The 24,626-nt window shown below is 32.4% G+C and overlaps 1 protein-coding gene across 2 annotated transcripts; it reads right to left on the bottom strand.

Annotated features, from left to right (window-relative positions):
- Positions 1-8,449: 8,449 nt before the first annotated feature.
- LOC145322037 (ferric reductase 1-like) lies at positions 8,450-22,258 on the bottom strand. Of its 2 annotated transcripts, XM_080163789.1 has the most exons (6): positions 22,096-22,252; positions 21,974-22,009; positions 21,321-21,412; positions 13,755-13,843; positions 11,654-11,758; positions 8,450-9,206 (listed from the first exon to the last, which is right to left on the bottom strand). In XM_080163789.1, the coding sequence occupies exons 1-6, from the start codon at positions 22,248-22,250 to the stop codon at positions 9,159-9,161; spliced, it is 525 nt and encodes a 174-aa protein (XP_080019915.1). In that variant the 5' UTR covers positions 22,251-22,252; the 3' UTR covers positions 8,450-9,158. The 2 variants fall into 2 exon arrangements, with proteins under 2 accessions (XP_080019915.1, XP_080019916.1); XM_080163790.1 differs by lacking the exon at positions 21,974-22,009 and having other exon boundaries at positions 22,096-22,258.
- Positions 22,259-24,626: the final 2,368 nt, after the last annotated feature.

Below are 24,626 nucleotides of genomic sequence, written 5' to 3'. Positions count from 1 at the left end.
CAAATAATTATAACATTGTGCCTAATTGACCCAGTAATAAATATTCCAAAATCGTGAAAATTTGAATATTGTCTCATTGAAAAAAATGTAAATAAGGAACTGTTAAAGGAATCATCGTGCAAAGTTTGTAAACAAAGGACAATTCTGGTATTCATAAATTAGCTACCCGTTGCGGTCGACGTATATACGTCGAATATAATAAAAGCTTTGCTTTAGATAATTAACTAGCGGCTTCGCCCCTAGCCTCTAGGGGCTTTGCCCCTAGAAAAAAATAATTTTCTGCACCAGCACCAGCAGCACCAGCTGCACCACCTGCACCAGCAGCACCAGCTGCACCAGCAGCACCAGGAGTATTTTTTTGGGGGGGGTAAATTTTCATTTTTGGGGGGGTTGGGGGTGTCCCACCCCCCAAGAAAATAGCTTAAAACCACCACAGGACCAGTAGGTATATTCCCTGAAGAGTAGAGCCCATTCGGTTCAGCGGTTACCGAGATCTTAAGCTTCAGACGGACAGACGGACAGACAGACGGACAGACATCGTTCTACTTTGTATTATAGATATTCATAATGCATACTAATTTTTATTAAGAAATAAGAAACATATATTAGATTGTACAAAAATATACTTTATTCATTCTTTTAATGTTTTAAAATGATGCTTTGTCATTAATCTTCATTCCAGAGACATATTTCAAGTAAAAAATTTTCCTTTAAAACAGAGATTTTTTTAATTTTAAGACTTTAAAGGGACTGTGAACGTAAATTTTTCTCATCTTAAAGGGACTGTGAACGTAAATTTTTCTCATCTTAATATCAAATCTTAACATTATCTCATTCATAATATCTCACAGATAGAGCAAAACGCGCTTTTGTTTGCTTAAAAAACGGCTTTTTCCGACGATTTTTATAAGGTACGGGGAAAGGAAGAAATTTTCCGTATTATATAAAATGTGCATTAAATTGCTTTTTTCTCCCATTATAGCTAAAATTAAACTTTTTCACATAGTTCTAGATTTTTCCTAACAGTTAAGCTGACTTTTAACATAATCCTTGCTTTAATCCAATGTATAGTTACTTAGAAATTGATAAAATAAGCAATATTTTTTTATTGAAAACCAAATACAATAACAAAGCCAGAAACAGGTTTTTTATTAGTATCCAATTAACTTTAAATGGCCCATCTCTCGCCCACCTTTAATTACAAATTTGTAAATAATAAAGACGCAATATTTCTTTATAAACAGTCTGATAAAAGTGAAAACTAATTCTCCAAAGTGGGTTATTTATTGTTCAACACAATAAAAAAGGATATTATTATTTTATATAACCTATGAGATTCAACCCTTTGTAGACAGTGAGGTATTTTTTTGTCAATAATACGAATTTAAAATATGTCTTTATTACCTAATTACTACGTTATAAAAAAACGAATTGGCAATTTTATAGCATAAAATAAATCCTTAACAGTAAGTAAATTGTTTCAACTATATATGACAAGTTAAATATCCCTACAAACATTATAAGAAACAAAAACGTTCAGATTTTCCCTGTTTTTTCCTTTTTCCCTCTCAAAATACCATAAAATCAAGGCATTATTTCTGGATATTTTTGTGAATAGGACATTTTTGGTTGATCAGTGTAGTGAAATGTGCTTAGTAAATGTTAAGATTTGATAATCAGATGAGAAATATTTACGTTCACACTCCCTTTAATATCAAATATTAACATTATCTCATTCATAATATCTCACAGATAGAGCAAAACGCGCTTTTGTTTGCTTAAAAAACGGCTTTTTCCGACGATTTTTATAAGGTACGGGGAAAGGAAGAAATTTTCCGTATTATATAAAATGTGCATTAAATTGCTTTTTTCTCCCATTATAGCTAAAATTAAACTTTTTCACATAGTTCTAGATTTTTCCTAACAGTTAAGCTGACTTTTAACATAATCCTTGCTTTAATCCAATGTATAGTTACTTAGAAATTGATAAAATAAGCAATATTTTTTTTATTGAAAACCAAATACAATAACAAAGCCAGAAACAGGTTTTTTATTAGTATCCAATTAACTTTAAATGGCCCATCTCTCGCCCACCTTTAATTACAAATTTGTAAATAATAAAGACGCAATATTTCTTTATAAACAGTCTGATAAAAGTGTAAACTAATTCTCCAAAGTGGGTTATTTATTGTAAAAAAGGATATTATTATTTTATATAACCTATGAGATTCAACCCTTTGTAGACAGTAAGGTATTTTTTTGTCAATAATACGAATTTAAAATATGTCTTTATTACCTAATTACTACGTTATAAAAAAACGAATTGGCAATTTTATAGCATAAAATAAATCCTTAACAGTAAGTAAATTGTTTCAACTATATATGACAAGTTAAATATCCCTACAAACATTATAAGAAACAAAAACGTTCAGATTTTCCCTGTTTTTTCCTTTTTCCCTCTCAAAATACCATAAAATCAAGGCATTATTTCTGGATATTTTTGTGAATAGGACATTTTTGGTTGATCAGTGTAGTGAAATGTGCTTAGTAAATGTTAAGATTTGATAATCAGATGAGAAATTTTTACGGTCACACTCCCTTTAAAGTGTTTCTTAAAGCCGAAGGTGTGCTTAGAAATTGTTTAGAAAAAACGGGTATAGTCCCTTTCGTGGTAAGGCCTCTTAACGGCGTTTCGTCGTATTTTCACAGTAGCGAAAAGATTCAATATGTCAGGTTAGAAAGTCCCAATTTGAAAATACTTTTTAAGAATAATTCACCTTGATAAATCGAATAAGATAGGTATACCTATTATATACAAAAATATCTATCTATCACACAGGATAAATATTTAACTAATTAATGATTCTATTAACAGCTTTAAAGAAATTTAATCACCTTCGCTTATTATCTTTCTTGTCTAAAACAGGAGCGCCAAAATTGAATTGTAAAGAGGTTTAAAGATTACTGGTTCACTATATTCTCCGCTTAACTTACACATACAAAATATCTCTCAAAAACTTATGGTAGCTCTCTCTCTCTCTCTTCTTTCGTTTTCTCTCTATTCAATTTGGTCCAGATATATATTTCCAGTGTCTCTTCGAAACCGATTCCTATCCGGTGGATTAGAATCGGTTCTCAACCATACTGAAAAATTATGACTAGCATCGTATTATATCCAGTTTTCTACGAATATAAAAATGTACAATCATAAGATTATAACCAGTTTTTTTAGCCAATAGGACAATGGCTGATAGATTTATGAACATCCCCAATGATGATACAAAAAATAACTCCTTCTGTAGATTTCATCTTTTGGTTAGAACGTTTGAACACTCAACTGAATTATCAAAATTTAGTTAAAGTCTTCAAAGTTAGTAAGCCAACGAATAAGAAAACATTATTACAAAACTTTGTTGACTAGCGCAATAAACAGCCTAATATCCACTCCCTAACTGTCTATATGTGTATCCATAATGCTGAGGGGTTATTTGGAATTTAGTTGGGTAATTTTTTTGAAGTGACATTTTCTTGACCAATACGCATCTCCTCTATAACTCACACTATCCTTTCCTCCGTGTTTCTGTCTGTTTTTCCTGTTTCCCACAGCAACATATGATGAAAAATAGGATTAAGATAGGCTTCTTAGATAGAAGGATTCCTCTCATATTTGATCTATATTCTAAATTAACTTTGACAATATTTAGTATCAACCAGCGACTACGCCCCTAGCATTTTTGTGATATATTTTCGATGACATAAAAACCATCCCAAAACTTAAATTTTAAAATTAATTAACCCTCAACGATTATACCTATGTGTAGATTCCTTAAAATTATGGTTATCAGAATCTTAAGCTACAGAGAGAGAGAAAAAACTAATTAATGATTTACTTTTGGCTTCGATCCTCAACTTTATTTTTAAAAATTTTTTCTTGAAGTTATTTCTCTTTGGAGGGGGAAGGTACTATACCCCAAATTAGTTAATAGTTATTTCTCGCATCGTATCATAAACAGCTTTCCGCGGCACCTCGGGGCTAAAAAAACTGGTCTTAATCTTATAATTGTACATTTTAATATTCGTCGAAAGCTGGATATAATACGATGCTAGACATAGTTTTTTCGTATGGATGAGAACCGGTTCCTATCCACCGGATTCGAATGAATACGAGAAATACCCTTCCTAAACCAATAAAAAAGCTTGTAAACGAAAACCATATCGGTTCAGCAGTTATGGATATTCTTGAGTACAAACGCACAGACACAGCCGTATTCTGTGCTCTGCTACTTGTTGCATGTGGCATCTTTTGTCATTCTTCTTATATCATAACTTTTTGTTGCAGGTTTATTATAGACAAACTTTCAGCCTAATATATGATTATATATAAATATATTAGAGGAATTATTCACAGTATTATGACATTACACACATATGAAAAACCTACAAAATGATCTGAGTTTTATGTCAGTCTGTCGCTAAGTCGCTTGGTAATGTTAGTTTGTCCGTATGTACATTCACATTTTAACGTACTTTTAAAAGACACTAGCGGCTACGCCCCTAGCAGCTTCTAGTGGCACTTTAAATGTTTGGTTTCTTCTAAAAATAATACGTTACCTATCTATGTTGCGTTCAAGTCTCTGCATAAAAAAAAATCGTGTGGTACCCTCCCCCAAAACAGTTATAAGCCTTCTCGGGAACTATGAGAAGCTACCCTGTTAAGGAAAACCCAATCGGTTCAGTGGTTAGCGAGATCCTTCAGTACAAACATACAAACACACAGAAAGACACACATACATCCTGTTACTTTATTCTAAGGATTACAACTACACCCCCACCATCCCCATTTTTATTCTAAAATTAATTAAAAATAGGGATGGGGAAGGTAGTTTTTCGTTTTTTTATTACTTTATTTATAGTCAGTTTAGGTTTGTATTAGATAGCCCAATGATATGTTATGTAAAGTTAAGTTAGGCAAAAGGAAACCTCCCTCCCCTTTTCCATTTATTTCAAACACAGGTGGAATGGAGAGGGAGGGCAGTAGTTGCACTATTTCAATTAAAATTCGAATTAGCTGTTTGAAAGAAAGTGGGGAAGAGCAATTTCTATGTTGTATTCCTAGCACACGAACAAAATTAAATCCTGGAATACAATTCTTTATGCTAGAGGTTACTATCCAGGGCTGGCAGCCGCAGCTGTTTTCAGCTGCCATCTTTAAGCAAGCCGATTTTAAGTATTTAGTATCTAAGGTGGGGATAAGAGAATGTTTGTTTACCCTTTCAAACTTTGAAACCCCTCATTTACCCCCTCAAAAATAAAATAGATATATTACATTACCCCTTGAAACCTTTTAACCCCTCACTCTACCTCCTCAAAATAAAAAGCTTGGACGTCTCAGCGGCACTGCTGCCGCTTGCCTTTTCATGCTAAAAATCCGCCGCTAGGATAAAAAAAAAACGTATCTAAGTAGTTTTTCTGCCGCAACCAAAGTTGTAGCTATTCTTTTTTTACAATTTTTATTTATCTGCAGTTTAAAATGGCGGTTGCCGGCTTTGGTTCTTATCCTTAATTCTGGCAATTTTAAGTAATGACATTGAATTAAGTTTTTCTCCGCAAAAGTAAATGCAAAATTCTTTTTTAAACATATCTTCTTGGTGCGAAGCATTTTTAAAAGTCTGATAGGTGGTCTGGAAACGATACTAATATAAATATATCATCAAGTTTTTTTTCGCATCATATTATAGACAGCTTTCCACGGATATTCAAAAGATTAAAACCAGTTTTGTTAACCCGATTGGCTGAAGGCCCGAAATAACAAAACTGGTATTAATATTTTGAGTTTTACTTTAGTATTCGATATCTTGAAAAGTTGTCAATAATAAGAACCAGTTTTAATCTTGAAGATATTAATCGGTTTCGAAGCCATACTGTTAAATTTAAATATATTTAAAATAATTAGGTACTTAATGGATTAAAGAAAAAATAATAGAAGAAAAGTTTTATTTAGAATTATGCTCTGAATTATAATCATACTAATTATATTTTTAACATTAACTAGATTTTTGAATTATACATTATACCTAATTGTCCATTTGACTCCATAATTAAAAAAAAACTCACGTGAATAGGATGATAAGATTGTAGATTAATGTTTAAAAAAACACAATAAAAAACATAATAAGCATGTTGACTTTCAATATTAGACATATCTGTTAGAGGAACCATAAAGATCGAAATCAATAGGACAATTCTAACATGCCTAAACTATCCATCACGGATGTAAGTACCGACCCTTTTTAATTATAAAAAAGTTTCGCTTCTAAAACTTGTATACATATTTTTTGCACTTTTTAATGTTTTTTTTTGTAATGTAAACATATAGCCCAGAAATTAGATTATATTAATACAAGGAAAGTATATATGTGTATATAAGCCAGAAGGTATGGAATGTGGTTATATCTAGACTTCAGGATAAAGTGCTATTAAAGAAACATATAAAGCTTCCTTGTTAAAAAAAATCATGGAATCCGACCTCCGCTCATTTTCAACTTTATTTTTTTAAGTAAAGAAAATTAGGTGATTTTTTTTCTAGGGGCGATTTCGCTTGGGTTGGTGGGAATGCCTCCCCGAAATGTAGATAAACCTTCCTGAAATATGAGAAGCTACACTTTGAATAAGAACCATTTTGGTTTAGCAGTTAGCGAGATCCTACGGTACAGACAGACACACATACAAACATCTTTTTACTTTAACATAAGAATTATTTAAAGTAAATTACATCTTATGAGAGTCTATCTGTTTCAATCTGTAAATTTATTTAAATTACTAAGAATGCATCTACTAGAATAGTTTTCTCATAGTTTTATGTATTTTCATGCCATTAAATGTTTTTATATTTTATTAAGTTTATCTAGCTGTTTCCCTCACTTTGCATGAGGAGCACAAATATTTTTTTTTATAAAACCGGAATATTTGTGCTTATATTAGGTTAGGTTAGGGGAAGCCCACAGGGCAAGTATGCTGTATTACCAGCACTGCTAGAGCCACCCGTGGTTCTACAGATGAGTTTAAATTAAGATAGAAAGAATATAGAAGGGCAAGGACGTCAAAGCTTTTTATTTTGGGGGAGATAAAAAAATCTGAATAAAAGATGGAGTTGCTTGATTCAGATTTTCTTTCTATTATCTTAATTGCTACTTTTAATTATATTATTGTTGTTGTGTTTCATAAGGCGTTCAATTTAATCAAGATTTATGAGAGAAAGATAATAGTTATGAATTGCATTGTATTATAGACCGCTTTCCGCGGATATTGAAATGAAATATTATAAGATTAAAACCAGTTTTGTTAGCCCCGAGGGGCCGAATGGTCGAACAGACAAAACTGGTAATAAATAATTTTATGATTTGCATTTTAAAATTTGTATAAATTGTTTTTAATTATAATGCTATAAATGATTTTTCACCATGGCTGGGAACCAGTTTAAATTCAGCGGATATTAATCGGTTTCAAAGCCATACTGGATATAATGTTTTAAATCTAAGTGAAATTGAATATTCATTTTAAATTAAAACTTTACTTCACTTTTACATTTTATGAATAATTGAACAATTTTGATTCATTAGAATTTTCAGGAAAAAAGTTTTCAGTCTAATATATTATATACGATAGATAAAACTTCATTTTAACTCGGTAATTTTAAGTAGCTTAGCTACTCTATAAGTCCAGTTACATTCAACCTTTTTAAACCCGTGTTTATCTCTTTTCTTCGACTCAGTGGACAGTGGTTAAGCATCCACTTACTGGTAAATTGAAAGAATTTAGATTATCTTTTTGGGTTCAATTCACTGCGAAAATGAAAATAGGACACCTGTCCAAACTCTGGCCAGGGTTAGGTAACAATATTAGATTCGTTTAAGAATGTAGGACTTACATTTGACATTGAATAATCCATCTGATAGGAAGGGAAGCTAATAACCAAAAAGAAATCGAACCAAAGGAAATATGTTTGTATATTTACCGGTCCCCAAATTTTCATAAACACATTCGCACAAGAGTTGGCTTAGAAATTGTTGGTACTTTTATTAAATCTTGATTGGCTAATACAAGCTTGCAATGTCCAAAATTATCCACCATTAGTTTTGATCTACAGAAGGGGTGATTTTTAAAAAATCACCCATTGGGGAGTATTCACCAATTTTTTTCATTGCCCAACCTTCAACATTCCTGATAGTAGGACTATATTATTAGTTTATTCTATTTTAATATTCATGGAAAAATTCTGTAATACTATGCTATGTCTTATTTTTCAGTACGGCTGACTGAGAACATGTTCTAATCCAGTGGATTCTAACCGGTAACGAAGCCATACTGGAAAATACATTACCAGACACAGGGAATTGTCCTTTATTGTACTTTAATAACATGTTTAGAAATAAAAAAAAATATATACATATTTTTAAATGTTTACATCACGTATTTTTTATTTATTGGTAAAAAAACTTTCATTTTAATTGTGTTATTTGTCATAACAACGTTATATAACCAGAAGAAAAATTTATGCTTGAACTAACTGTTACTATTTTAAAAATTATTAACTTAAAGGGTTAATTGCACGAAGTGCATTTAAACTTGAATTTAGTGAACTGCGTATTTTTTCAGTTCAATAGTTCAAACTACATCTATAGAACATACATTTGAATAAATTTCAATTTTCTACTAGGCAGTTTTAAAAATATTAAGACTTTAAAATCATGTTTTTTAATCTATGCAACATAAATAGCTGTCCTGTTTTCACAAAAACAGCATGATGGTAGTTCCAAATTGATTGCTATTCATTATAATACAAAATTATATATGTTAGATGGTATTCTTGTAACTTATGCTTGCAATCAAGCTTGTTAAATGCACTTCATGCAACTATCCCTTTGATAATACATTCACAATAGAACAAAAAAAATTACAAAAATATACTAAAAGATCACATGTTTAGGATAAAGATTAGCTAAAAATTAACACATTTAAATAAATGAAAGTGATAAATGTACTAAATATTATTTTACTTTATACATTGCATTACTAAATATGTACCAAATCTAATAATGAATAATAATGTTAAAGACTTCAAGAAATCAATTCTTGATGTCTACATTAGGTGTTCTGTCTTAAGCAAATGGTGTGATGGTTATTCCTGTCCAGAAAGTTGAAAACTTCTACAAAAAAAAGATAATTAGATTTATAGGTAGCATTTATGACACAATATGCATCTCTTATATATGTCTTATACAAGAGATATATGTCTAACCCGCGGCAATTGCAAATTAATAACATGTCGAATTTATGTCGGCTTAGTGTCGGTCATTAATGCTGCTTCCTTTGATATGATAGGCGCGTGACAATGGTATTATGAGTATTGGCCCTGAAACAGGCAAAAATATTACCAGTTTAAATTAAACAGCTAGGACTTCTATACAAGGATCGCACAATAAAAGGGTTTATTGTCTGTTTTTTTTCTCAAGTAATCTAGTAAGTAAATTCATAAAGTTATTTCAGCATTCATTCATCTGTAAGAACTGATAATAGTATTATTATTAGTTCTTTGAATAGCACAGAAAAAATAATTACATCCGAATTAAATACTAGATGCCATAATCATATTATTCATGCAGTCTACATATAAATGTATTTTTTAGAGCATCATAAGGAAGGTGCTTTCCCTCACGTTTCTTATGTTAATCCCTTGCAAGTGGGACCTAACCCTTAAAGGCCTATACCTGCATTCAGCTAACCCAATGTGACTAACTGTTAACCGATGTATCCACACCTGACCTAAGGTAATCAACAAACAAGCAAAAACTACCCCCCTCCCCTTCCCTCCTATTATAAATGTATTTAAAAATAAATGGGAAGGGAAGTGCGGTGGTTTTCAGTTCTCCACAGGGCACTTTGAAGAAAATTCTTAAAGACATCTTTTTAAAAATGTATTTTAATTAAAATTATTAAAAATATATTAAGTTTTCTTCTTTTAATGGATATGTAAACATTACAATTTTCTTAACAATAATTATAATGTAACAAAAACTGAATTTTCCTTTTTTTAAAATTATCTACCGTCCATTGTCTTATCACTTTATACCTGGGTATATACTTAACAAGATAATCAAATTTACTTGTCCTAACATGCATTGCATTGCATCATTTTTGACCATAGCATTTATTAGGCTCTGTCTACATGTTAAGGAAAAACAATTGACCTTAAACAAGGATGAATATGCCCAATAGTAATATATATATTATTACTTGGATCTTACACAAGATTTTAATGTTCTCTAATAAAGTGAAACTTGCAGTGGGATAAACTAACGATACCCCATTAAAACCACTTAATCCCATCCCCTCCCCTCTTCTGAATGTTCACCGAAGTATCTCGCTAACCGCTAAAACAAAACAATTCTATTTTACAGTGTAGCTTCTGTCCTGGAAAAGTTTATAACTATTAAGGGGGGGGGGGGGGTTCCAACATCCTCTCAAGAAAAATCACCATTAGAAAATATGTCACTTCAATAAAATATTTCTACTTTTCCTTTTGAAAACTAATTTAATCCCGTTTGGATGCTTTAAAAACTTTAGATTTAATAACTGGCTCAGCTGTTTCTGAAATCTTAAATGATACTCTGTTAATCTGTTGTATTTAATGATACAAATGTTAGTTTTTGTTAGAATGGTGAGAGTTTTATTCCCTCATGGCACATTTTAACACTGTTCTCCACATCTCAAATGTACCTCCTTGTAATGGCTATGATAGACGCTCTCATAATTTCTTAATCCTCAGGAAAAATATAAATTTTCTGGGGGTTGTATTTGTAGTAAGGACAAATTAACCACTAATCGTTGATTTAGACATGTCTTAGTTGTCTTATTGATTTAAAACAGTGCATGATGTTTCTTATAAAATTTAGGAAAATAAGATTATGAAAAAAGAAGGGAGATATAACAATTTCTGAGTGGTTCCTAATTGTTTCAGGAATCATCATGTGTAAAACTTGAAATTGATAGTAAAATTATAACATGATTAAATTAAAGATTAAAGCTATCCGTTACAGAAAGATGTGCCTAAATTATAGAAATATTTAGAATTAAGGGGGGAGGGGGGGTTGTTTGTGCTCCTGTCTAGAGGCTTAGGAAATTAGAACAGTTTCTTTTCTCTCAACTAAATTACTTTTCATCTTTTTATTGTTGTTTGTCAGTTAGTTAGTTTTATAACACATTTACAAAAAAAAGTTTGATTTTAAAAAAGTTTAGAAATCACAACACGAGAATTATTAGATACAAAAACATATCCAAATTAAAACTTTAAGATCTTAACATGTAAACCCGTGAATGAGACGTAACAAATAGCCCATCCGCGAAATAACTAAAAATATAAAAATGTTCCTAATGCTGCTTTATAAGGTACGCTACATATCTTTAGTAGGTAGGGGTAATGCCTTGGCTCAAAACAGGAGCAACAAAGTTTTTACTTCCAGACAAAGGGTTGGTTGTCTTAAGGACGTTTAAATGTATAAATATTACCATGCACATAATTAGGCAAGATTTGGTTAAGAAATACACCAAAATAAAATTAGTTATTAAGAACCTTAAAGGACAAAGCAAAATTTACCTCAACAATTGTCGCTGTAAATGTAGGACTTTGAGTAGATCCTTCTTCAGGGGTAAAGAGCCACGTGGAAATATTCCTTGTCTCCTCAGCGGCAGAACTCCATCTCTAAATATATATTCGGTTGAGGATACAGATACCCTGTTTCAGATAACCAGAAATAGACTTTAAAAATAATATATTCATTGGTATATAGCCATGTGGAAATATTCCTTGTCTCCTCAGGGGCAGCACTCCATCTCTAAATTTACATTAGGGTAAGGATACAGATACCCCGTTTTAGATAACCAGAAATAGATTTTAAAATTGATATATTCCTTGGTATATAGCCACATGGAAATATTCCTAGTCTCCTTAGGGGCAGCACTCCATCTCTTAATATATTTTTGGGTGAGTATACAGATACCCCGTTTTAGATAACCAGAAATAGACTTTAAAACTAATATACATTGGCAAATAGCCAGATGGAAATATTCCTTGTCTCCTCAGGTGCATCACTCCATCTCTAAATATATGTGTTCAGGTGAGAATACAGATAACCCATTCCAGATAACCAGAAATGGTCTTTAAAATTGATATATTCAGGAGTAAATAACCAAGTGGAAATATTCCTAGTCTCCTTAGGTGCATCACTCCATCTCTGAATATAAATTCGGGGGTAAATAGCCACATGGAAAAATAAACATATTTACTGAAAGACAGACCTACTAAGAAAAGAAAAATACTTTTAATATAATTACCCAAAAAAGTTTTTTTCTCTGTAGTATGAAAAGTTATATGTGTCACTTGTAACGGTAAGTGGTTTAAAATATTTAGTAGTCCAAGAATATACATAAATTAAAAAAGTACCAGACCAACAACAACTAAAACAATGCTTCTAAATATAGAATTCATATTATGTTTTTAGAATCTTTGTAAGGTAGTTTTAGTAAATAAACAATTTTGAAAATATCTAAAAAATCTGGAACCCAAAATCTTAAATCAAAATGTAATGAAAATGTACTGTACACAATCAGACTCTAAAATTGATTGTTATCTGTTGGACGAAACTTAAAAATTTATAATATCCCACAATCTTACATTTGGACCCACTGTTCCCCCTTTTTATAGATTGAGAAAATTCAAATATATTTCTAAAGAAACGGTGAATTAGCTTCAACTGAATTTTTAACTTTTGGTTTTGTGGCAATGGCTGCAGATTGTCCAAATATGATTCATATATTCGGCTGTCGTTGCGGCTAGCATAAAGAAATGCGGTGCAAAACATAATAAAAGGTACAAATTAAGCTAAAGGGATATTACCCCAAAAAAGTTTTCTAATTTGATTATGAATATGGTTAATATTACAGAGAGCAGATGAAAAAGTACATTGCACTTTTAGTAATATTAGAAGAAAAAAAACATTTACATATAGCAAGAAAAAAATGACAAAAAATATAAACCTATATGAATACCTTTATCGTGAAGCTTCTGATAGGTTTAGGGATGTTGGAAGAGGGGGTATCTCCACACTTGCCTCCCCCCCCCCCCCTCCAATCTTAAGTGCCCCTAGAGTCTTCTAAGGATGTAGCCGCTAATCCATTCGGTAAGATATTTATTTAGCAGTCAGATTGAAAAATTAACAATAATCTCTTAGCTGCATCAGAGACTTTGAACCTAGCCTTTAGCGATGCAATTAAGTATTATGAATAGGTATCATCATCTAATTGTACAACAGACAATTTGCAGATTAAAACGATTGGCGTAACAAATTTGAACATAGTTGTTTTGTAAAATTCAAGATTTCATTAAAGTTCAAACGTTATTACAGCAACGAATGAGAGAAATGATATGCATTACAATGTCTCCCTTTGCTACATTATTATATAAAAGTGACAGGATGTCTGTGTGAACTTACGGAACTCGCTAACCGCTGAACCGATATGGGTCTCCTTCACAATAAGGCTTAAATAAGGTCCTTAGAATGTTTTTTTTTAATTTTAGTTTTTACTTAATTTTATAATGAGGGCATGGGTGGACTAATCCCCCCCCCCCCTCCCCCCAAATCAAGTGCCCCTACAGGCCAATAGGGCGTAGCCGGTAGTAAAATAAAAAAAATACTAACATTTGAATGAGTCCATGATGGAAGATCCTTGCATCCACGCTTCACATTCTTGAACAGGCGCAGAGCTTCTCCAGCTGGACGGAGGTTACCTGGGAAAAATGAGGACAATCAACTTCTATAGAAAGTAGGTCTAGAATTATAACAAACATGGGGTATAGTCCCTTTCGTAACATCGCACCTTATGGGGCGATTCTTCGTATTTTTCACAGTAGCTTTTATATCCCCTGCGGGGGGCTCTAACCCTGCAGGGCAAATTACATAGAGACAAGTGGACAAACCTTATTTATATAGTAGCAACGTTGCTATAATCAGCAAATATTGAGATATAAATGAAATAAAGAAGAAAAATAGTATCTTATCTAAGCTTTGTTTTGAAAGTACAGGGGATTATGATATAATGGGTTTATTTACTACATATATTACAAACAAATATCTTATATACAAAAATAGAGATACTCAAGAGACATATTTGTCTAAATCAGCCGATAGGAAAATACTAACGGAACATTCAAGACATGTCATTGGTTAAAAGTTTTACAATGTAAACAACGGATTTTGTCTGCAAAACTTCCCTTTTTAAGTTTGACGAAAAATGGGGTCAGATGGATTATCTAGATATATTTTGTTTATTTATAGAAAATAGATTTTTAGGTTGCAAGAAAGAAAATATACAATTCTTTATCTTTTTATTAATATTAATTGATAAAATTATGTTGTATGTGTTGTGCAATAATATTGTATATATTAATGTAAATACAAAAATGGGATAACAACCAAAATTCAAAAGCCTTAAATAAAATAGCCTTAAACCATCCCAGGTCCTTGTGAAAATTCCCGAAAATGGAAAACCTAATCGGATGAGTGGTTGATCTTTTGTGTGTAACTTAAGATTTCTATACCGATTGAGTTATCCAAATTGATTTAGGCTTTTTTTCTGTCGATTATTACATTTCAAAATACATATCGTCTGTTTGCTATGGGCGCAGCTCCTAGTTAATTTATATTATACTGGCGGCTTTGCTTAGATGATAAAAAAAGTTAAGGTGAAATTCGTAAAAAAAAAAAATAAGAAGGACCAAGGAAATCTTCTACAAAAAAAAGACCAAGGACATCTCCTACAAAAAAAAAATGAAAGGGATTTTTGGTTTTTGGGGCGGTTGGGGGTGTCCCACCCCCCAAGAAAATAGCCTAAAACCACCACAGGACCAGTAGGTATATTCCCTGAAGAGTAGAATCCGATCGGTTCAGTTGTTACCGAGATCTTAAGCTTCAGACGGACGGACGGACGGACGGACAGACGGACAGACATCAAGCTACGTTGTATTATAGATAAATTGTACTGTTTTCTGATACTCTAGGACCGTACAGAAAACAGGCGATTTCCTACCCATTTTTATCCAAATTAAGGTAAATAACGAAAAAGTGCAAGTTCAGAGCTGGATCTTTAAATTATTTTAATCGTGAGCCAGATCGGGGTGAGCCAACTTTCCACCAATGAGAGCACAGCATTTTATGTTATGCCGCGCTGTGATTGGCTAAAATTCGGCTCACCCCGATCTGGCTCACCACTAAAAAGATTTAAAGATCCAGCTCAGAATTAATTTCAATTTTCAGATTTTAATATTTTGTCTTTTTATCTTTTATGGTTTCTGATATTGTGGAGATGGGAGCGTTTTAAGTCCCTCTGTTCTAACTAAAAGGCCATTTAAATAAATATAAATAGTAGGATATATAAGTTGGAAGGAATTTTAATGTTAGGGGGAGATTTGAAATCTGCATCAAATTTGAATGATTTTTTATAAAATTCGTTTTTTGTATAATTCTTTATCTAAAAGCGGAAATACAATTTAAGTTCATTATTTTGACCAATAGGATAGTTGGATTAGAAACTACCTGCGTTCTAATTGGGTGAATGATGCACGACACTTAAGCTTCTCCAATCAGAGCGCAGATAGTTTTCAATCCACCAATCACAGATGTCAAAATTAATTAACTTAAATTGTACTTCCGCTTTTAGATAAAGATAAAATTATAAAAAAACGAATTTTATATAAAAAAAATCCTTAAAATTTGATGCAGATTTGAAACCTCCCCCTAACATTAAAATTCCTTCCAACTTATATATCCTAATAAATAGGGTTACAGAAATAAATCTTTATAGTTGAGTGAAGTGTATTGTTATGAATATTAGTATGTGTAACATTATAGTCAACAATTAACAATCATTTCCTTTCAGAGAGGGAGGGGCCATTGGGCTGTTTATTACACTAGTCCCCAAAGTTTCATAAAACGTTTTCTTATTTATGGGGGCTTAACAACTTTTGGGTCTTTTTATGAATTTCGATTGCTTGGTTCATAAAGTTCAGTGTCCAAACTACGAATTATAATCTACAAAAGGGGTAATTTGTGTATCATTATTGGGAAAGGAAATCTATTCATCGGCCATTGTCTCATCCTTTTAGATCCTTGATTTCCTCCATTACTACAAAATAGCATGTATGCAATACCGCAAGTTTTATATCTGCAATATCATATTAGCAAATTTTTGCATAATATTTAATAAGAATAGAAAGTGAAGGGCAGTCAGAAGACAAAGAACGATAAATCAGTATGCACCCAAAATGATGATATTACAAAATTACCCTTACATTATTGGTTAAAAAGTTTGGACCGGGCTAGTTTGAACTAAATATTCAAGTTTTTTAAGCCTACAAATGAGAAATTGTATTTATAAAACTTTGGGTACCAGTATAATTTACAGCCAAACGACCAATAATAAGGCAAGTGAAATGATCTTTTAAATTTTAAAAATTACTTTGATTTTTTGTTAGTGTTGGAATATAAATAGTCAGCTTCTAATTTGTGATTTGATAAAAAAAATGATATAACATACTTTGGTGTTTTATTTGAAAGTTTCTCACTACCATATAGACAGAAGCAATTAGTAGACAAAGTGTGGCAGTGTTATTTACACACTAACAAAAGTTATCATACAACAAAATTTAGTCCTACGACAAACGCAGGAGTCCCAAACGTCGGAGTGGACAAACGCAGGAGTGGACACTTAACCTAACCTAACATATTTTAGACTATCTTATAGGTTTTTAAAATGCCCAACCCCTGCGGGTGGCTTATTTGTACATTCATATTCTAACCTAACCTAATCTATATAGAAATACTTAATCAAATTAATGTTTTAACACTCCTGCGTTTGTCCACTCCTACGTTTGGGACTCCTACGTTTGTACTGGAACCCAAAATTTGTCTCTAACTTTTCTAGCAATCATTTGAGACAATTTTTATAGTTGTCCATGCATCTCTGTTAAGCCTAAAGCCACCTAAGCAAAACATTCTTTATAAACCTATAAAAATACCAGGGAAGGAACTTAGGAAGTACATTGGGCCTTAAATCGAACTGATACCCAAAGTTTTATAACCACGTTATCTATATTAGTTGGCTCAAACTATTGGGTACTTTTATTTAATTTTGATTGGTTTACACAGAAGAGCTAATTTTGTTTACAATCAACAATAATATGATAGTTATTTCTCGTATCGTATATAAACGGCTTTCCGCGGATATAGAATGTACAATTATAAGATTAAAACTGGTTTTAATCTTGTGATTGTACATTTCTATATTCGTAGAAAACTGGATATAATACGATGCTAGACATAGTTTTTTCGTATGGATGAGAACCGGTTCCTATCCACCGGATTCGAATGAATACGAGAAATCAATTTATCAGCTTTTGTCTTATATCTCCCTTTCCAAATATACTTAAATGAAATTTAATTCCAAAAATGCTTTAGTTCACATGTGAAAAATACCCTGCCACACAAAAGACTGTATATAGCAGGGAATAGGATCTAAAGGGATAAGACAATGGCCGATAATTTTATGTACACCCTCAATGTTAATACACAAAATTACCACTACTGTTGATAACTATTTTTGGTTGAAACGTTTAGTTACTCAACTTACTGAAAAAACCAAGCAAAATTCAATAAAAGTTCCCAAAGCTGTTAGGCCAACGAATAGGCAAACGTTATTATAAACTTTGGGGACTAGTTTAATAAACAGTCCAATGTCCCCTCCCTTTCTGGTATACAGAAAGAGAACAAAAGAAAAGGAAATGCTTTTAGTGATAATTAGATAAACACTTTTCTTTAGTGTCAGATTCACACTCAAGGGGTGGCTATAAATATTTAGAAACTAGCAAATAAAACCATTTTTATTTGTTTTACTGCTTTTTTATACAATTGATTGGTTGGGTTAGAACCAGGGATCTAAAGGGATATGGCAATGTCCAATAAATAATGTTCATTCTCAGTAATGATACACAAAATACCCCTTCTGTAGATTACTATTATTGGTTGAAAGATTTGGAGACTGAACTAAATGAACCAATAAATCAAAAAACACCAAAAGTTCCCAAAGTTTTTTGGCGGCACTTTACGCTGTTTCGAAATCTAATACAAAAACTGAGAGGGTGAGGTAAGCATAAAACGCCCCCTTCCTCCAAGATCTTTTGAGATAATAAATAGCCATAAAGACAATATTTTTAAGATGCATTTTAACTTTTCTGCATGGCATTGTTTTGATAACAGAGTGCAACTTCTGTATATGAAAGATTTGCATTTATTTATTTGACACTAAATACACAATACTACAACACAAAATTATTAACAAAAGCAAATTTAAATGTAGTGTATTAAGCTCAACAAAGCTATTGTATAATTTGAAATGTCCGTCTGTATGTCTGAAAAGTTTTGAGGGAAACGTGATTTTATTTTGGCTCCTGTAAAAGATAGAAGGCTGAAACTTCTTGTCAGCATTTCCATCAAAATAAAGCATAATTGAATAAAAAAAAACATCAATAGCGGTTGGACTGCTTTTAAGCAGCTTTTTAGCCGCCTTTGCTGTTTACAACAGAATGTCTCGGCTCCTACAAAAGATACACGGCTGAAACTTTTTGCCTATATTCCCTTCTTTTTGCTCCATAATTATAGGTATGAAAAATCTATGGTAGTCTGACTGCTTTTAAGCAGCATTTTAGTTGCTTTTCTTTTTAAAACTTATAAACATAAATCTAATTTTTTAAGGTTACTTGATTTTAAGTTTTTGAATATTTATTTGCACATATCTCTCATTCTTTTATTTGTTATGATAACAGTTAATCTGTACTATAAATCACTTTGTCCGTTTGTCTATTTCATAACAAATTTTGTGCTTCGCTACTTATGGATGTTGTCATTCTTGTTGAAGGAAGAAAGATATTATTTTTTTAGATACTTATTTCTATCTAAAATTGATTTCAAAATTTTCAAATTTCTAACGATCATCATTATTTCAATTATTTGATTGTTAAATAATGAAAGTAGAAGGCCTAAAATCATGAACAGGGAATTCATTACAGACATACAGACAGATGCACCTTTAATTCAGATCGGTTTTATAATAGTTATCTCTCGCATCGTATTATAAACGGCTTTCCGCGGATATAGAATGTACAATTATAAGATTAAAACTAGTTTTTTTAGCCCCGAGGTACCGAAGGCACCGGCTAAAAAAAACTGGTTTTAATCTTATGATTGAACATTTTTATATTCGTAGGAAGCTGTATATAATACGGTGCTAGACATAGTTTTTTTCGTATGGATGAGAACCGGTTCCTATCCACCGGATTAGAATAAATACGAGAAAAATAGTTTTTCATTGCAAATCTGAACTATTTATATTAACTTTGTTTATTTTTACACTTATTTAATTAGTGCGAGTACATATAACTCAGCAATTTTAAATTGGCAAAAAAAGTATATTTCCCGTAGTTTTCAAGTGGGGCACTTCTTAATTATCTTGATTTAAATTTGTGTTAAATTGTTGTTTTATTAGTTTTGTGTTGGGTTTTTGTAACCCACATAAATAGGAACTTGTATTGTAAAGTTCTTAAAATAGTTAGGGGCTATTTGAGCTTTCATTCTGGATATTATTGTTCCATAATATGATATATAGCTGTGAGTAAATTATATTAAAGTTATTTCCAAAAAATATTCTCATATTTTAATACAAATTATTAAACACTTTTCAAAAATAATCTTAAGACTGGAAAAGGTTGTAGTTATATACACATTTGCAGCAATATTACTTTCATATGTCTTTTGAGAATCATTTATTTTTTTAAATTAATCCTATAGATAATTACCTGACTGTTATGCTTGTAGAAGAATACCCTTGTAAGCAGGTCCATCAGCTGATCCTATAAATAATTACCTGACTGTTGTGCTTGTAGAAGAATATCCTTGTAAGCAGGTCCATCAGCTGATCCTATAAATAATTACCTGACTGCTGTGCCTGTAGAAGAATAGCCTTGTAAGCAGGTCCATCAGCTGATCCTATAAATAATTACCTGACTGCTGTGCCTGTAGAAGAATACCCTTGTAAGCAGGTCCATCAGCTGATCCTATGTATAATTACCTGACTGTTGTGCTTGTAGAAGAATACCCTTGTAAGCAGGTCCATCAGCTGATCCTATTAATAATTACCTGACTGCTGTGCCTGTAGAAGAATACCCTTGTAAGCAGGTCCATCAGCTGATCCTATGGATAATTACCTGACTGCTGTGCCTGTAGAAGAATAGCCTTGTAAGCAGGTCCATCAGCTGATCCTATAAATAATTACCTGACTGCTGTGCCTGTAGAAGAATACCCTTGTAAGCAGGTCCATCAGCTGATCCTATGTATAATTACCTGACTGTTGTGCTTGTAGAAGAATACCCTTGTAAGCAGGTCCATCAGCTGATCCTATTAATAATTACCTGACTGCTGTGCCTGTAGAAGAATACCCTTGTAAGCAGGTCCATCAGCTGATCCTATAAATAATTACCTGACTGCTGTGCCTGTAGAAGAATAGCCTTGTAAGCAGGTCCATCAGCTGATCCTATAAATAATTACCTGACTGCTGTGCCTGTAGAAGAATACCCTTGTAAGCAGGTCCATCAGCTGATCCTTTAGATAATTACCTGACTGTTGTGCTTGTAGAAGAATACCCTTGTAAGCAGGTCCATCAGCTGATCCTATAAATAATTACCTGACTGCTGTGCCTGTAGAAGAATACCCTTGTAAGCAGGTCCATCAGCTGATCCTATAAATAATTACCTGACTGCTGTGCCTGTAGAAGAATACCCTTGTAAGCAGGTCCATCAGCTGATCCTATAAATAATTACCTGACTGCTGTGCCTGTAGAAGAATACCCTTGTAAGCAGGACCATCAGCTGATCCTATGTATAATTACCTGACTGCTGTGCCTGTAGAAGAATACCCTTGTAAGCAGGACCATCAGCTGATCCTATGTATAATTACCTGACTGTTGTGCCTGTAGAAGAATACCCTTGTAAGCAGGTCCATCAGCTGATCCTATGTATAATTACCTGACTGTTGTGCTTGTAGAAGAATACCCTTGTAAGCAGGTCCATCAGCTGATCCTATGGATAATTACCTGACTGCTGTGCCTGTAGAAGAATACCCTTGTAAGCAGGTCCATCAGCTGATCCTATAAATAATTACCTGACTGTTGTGCTTGTAGAAGAATTCCTTTGTAAGCAGGTCCATCAGCTGAACCAATTGTCAATTCCCAATCCTCACTGTCACGAAGTTTCCTAAAATAAATAAAAGTCATAGCCAGTTGAATTTGGTTTGGAATGAATTCTTGACCATCAAACAAACTAGTTATCCAATTGTTTTATAGTAGTGTTGAAGCCTATTTCTTTAGAGAATGTTAGGCTGAAAGAAGAGTTTATTCACTACCGTTTCTAAAATTTCTTTTATTTGTTATGCTATGCTTTTTTAGAAGTTGTAATCTTTGTTTTTATCATTCTCCTATAAAAAAAAAGATAAAAAGAAACTAATTTTGGTATTAAATTGACAAATTAGATATTGGAAAACTAAGTACAAAAAAAAACATTTGTTCAATAATTGGTCTCCTTTTTTTGCAGACATTGTTACTCTGAAAGTCAGATTTGTACATATGGTAAAGTTTTTTAAATGATGTCTTATAAAAATGAAATTGTATCCATTGTTTAGTTTTTTTCAGTCTAGGACAATTTTAACCATGAGTAGAAAATCAGTGATAATTAGAAAAAAAAATACAACATTTTAATGAATTGAATCTTAATTAGGTTTATTCCAAAAACAATTATATATTACTTGATGATACTTACTTTAAAGAGATTGCATAGGGGCTGGGAGTGTCTTGTCTTGAAAAAAAATACAACATTTTAATGAATTGAATCTTAATTAGGTTTATTCCAAAAACAATTATATATTACTTAATGATACTTACTTTAAATTGATTGCATAGGGGCTGGGAGTGTCTTGTGGGTCCACCTTGTGTTTAGGTGCATCTACGCATGCGGGTGCTCCTCTACTGTACCCTGAAACACCCAAAATACTCCCAGAAAGCACACATAGACCAGATAATAGTACAAATTTCAACATTTTTTTCTGCAAAAAAAAATATAATTAAATATGCAACTATTAAACTTGTTTTGAATTTTTGATTGTAGGAATTGGTAATAGTTATGTAGAGTCAGATAGGGATAATGATAATTGGATAAAACATTATTGGTGGAAAAATTTGAACACTTTTATCCTATTATGTAAAGTAGTAAGCTTTTTTGTCTGTAGCAAAGGATCTCGCTAAACGCTATGATTCTCTTTTACGGGTCCAGTAAAGGTTTATAACTATTTTGGAGGGAGTATCTCCACTCTACCACTTTTTAGTTCCCCATGATGCATCTAGGGGCGTAGCAGCTAGTATTCAACAAAGTACCCATAGTTTTAAGCCTATGAAAGAGATAACGAGGTTATAAAACGTTTGATACTAATACACTTTACAGTTTAATGTCCCCTCCCTTCCTGAGAGCCAGAGCTTAATCTAATAAAATGTAACCCTAATATTTTATAACTAGAATATGTTGGCTTTTATGTTTCTTCGCTATCTATGGACAAAACTGCCTGGTTATGTAACTATTTTAGGATATGTCAATACTAATGGTAACTACAGAATTGAAAATACTAATATTATCTTAACCCCTTACAGTCGGGCCCCTTGCCGCACCTTAATCAGTCGGGAGGGGGGGAAGGGTGTTCAACGCCCCCCCCCCTATTATCTCAGTTCCTATTAGAGCTAGAGGGCAAGTCCCCTGTGTTATGATGAATTTCCGACCTTTAGTAAGTCAAGGTCAATTTTCGCTTCCTTCACCCTTTTATTTAACAACCTTTGTTTTTAGGTCCTTTTTTACTTATAAATTTCAAACGGCTGTAATTTTTTTATTTTTGAAGCTAGAATAAAATTTTTTTTGCAGAAAATGTTTATCTTTATGTAAATTTTATATTTGAAATATCAAAATATAATTTCAGCGGCCGCAGCTGTACTTGGCAGCTGCCAGCCGCCACAGTCGGCGGTTGGCGGGAAAACGGCGGCGGATCTTTATGAAATTTTAATACGTTATGTAGACATGTAAGATAAGCTTAAGTTTAAAATTTGAAGTCTCTAAGTCAAAAATTGCGGCCACAGGAGCCTTTTAAAGATTTCTGGAGACCTGGAGGATCAGGACCTGCAGGATCATACCTGGAACCTAAAATTGACTTGAACACCTGTATTTAATATGAGGATGTACTACTAGAGGATATTTTAGTATTTTGGTAAGATAAAATGCTTTGTTTAAGTCAAAAAATAATTTTGCTCTTTACCTGGATGACCCTGCCAGGTTTGCTGGCATCCTGTGCCCGCCAGGATGGAGATATTCAAAAATTTCAACTCTCAGTTATGTCTCATACCCACACTTAAAAAGTCAAGCAGTTTGGGCTCTTTATCTTTCACACACAGAAAATGAGATAGAAAAATCCGGATGGGGGGGCGTTCAACACCCCCCCCCCCCCCGACTGTTAATGGTTAAGGTATACGACAATCGACGATGGATTGATAAACTTCACCAATGATGATAAACAAAATTATCCCCTCTGTAGATAAAATTATTGGTTGAAAAGATTGGATACTTATATTTTTGAACAAACTAAAATTTAAAAAAGTATTTAAAGTTTGGGCCAATCAAGAAGGTATGTATAAAACAGTGGAAACCAATATAATTTTCAGGACATGGTCCCTTTCCTCGCTCATTTAAACACAGCAGACATGAAAAAATAATATAATTTGCCTTTTAACTTTTTCGGAAAAGTTACAGGCATGAAAGTAAGTTGTTAACTAAACAAGATTAAACAAAATGTATATATATTATTTTGGACCTCATTGTAAAACTTTCTAAATTGCACTTGAGGGATTTTAAAGATACGTACATAATAACCCTAATATGGCCCCTAACACTGCAAAATATATATAAGATAAAATAAAATGTAAAAACCGTTTCTAGTAAATAATATTCAAAACTTAAAAGACGTTATAACGTTGGCTTTGCCCAAATCTGACTAACCATTTTTGTTTGATCAACCAAAAGGTTTGAAAAATTTTCTTTTCCGTAGTACGATTAAACAGAGTTTAGTTAGATGGTTAAACATGTTTGCCCCTAGCCTTAAGGTTCCTTGAAAATTTGAGGATGGGGGCGGGCCGGGGGGTCCTCAAGCTAACTTAGGATTGTCTTAATCAAGAACTATTTATTTAAAATTACGACTAAATCGTCAAATAATTTTAATTTTCTTCAAATTGAAAACCAATACTTATGTAGAACCTTATGGACTTTATCCTTGGTCATTGGAGGTGAAATAGCTTGAAACCACCCTAAAAAAATATCTCTAAAAAAATCAAAAAGTATATCCTTATGCAAAATGACCTCCATAACAATTTGTAAAAACTAA

The sequence above is a fragment of the Acartia tonsa genome, chromosome 6 (assembly GCF_053477335.1).
Source record: "Acartia tonsa isolate MP-2025a chromosome 6, ASM5347733v1, whole genome shotgun sequence".
NCBI classification, from domain to species: domain Eukaryota; kingdom Metazoa; phylum Arthropoda; class Copepoda; order Calanoida; family Acartiidae; genus Acartia; species Acartia tonsa.
This window is presented reverse-complemented; position numbering and strand designations above follow the sequence as displayed.

Coding starts and splice junctions, on each gene's coding strand:
- LOC145322037 (XM_080163789.1), bottom strand. CDS start 22,250: ATGTTGAAATTTGTACTATTATCTGGTCTATGTGTGCTTTCTGGGAGT. Junction 21,413..21,973: donor CCCTATGCAATCTCTTTAAA/GTAAGTATCATC, acceptor TATTTATTTTAG/GAAACTTCGTGACAGTGAGG. Junction 11,759..13,754: donor CATCATGGACTCATTCAAAT/GTTAGTATTTTT, acceptor ATATATATTTAG/AGATGGAGTTCTGCCGCTGA.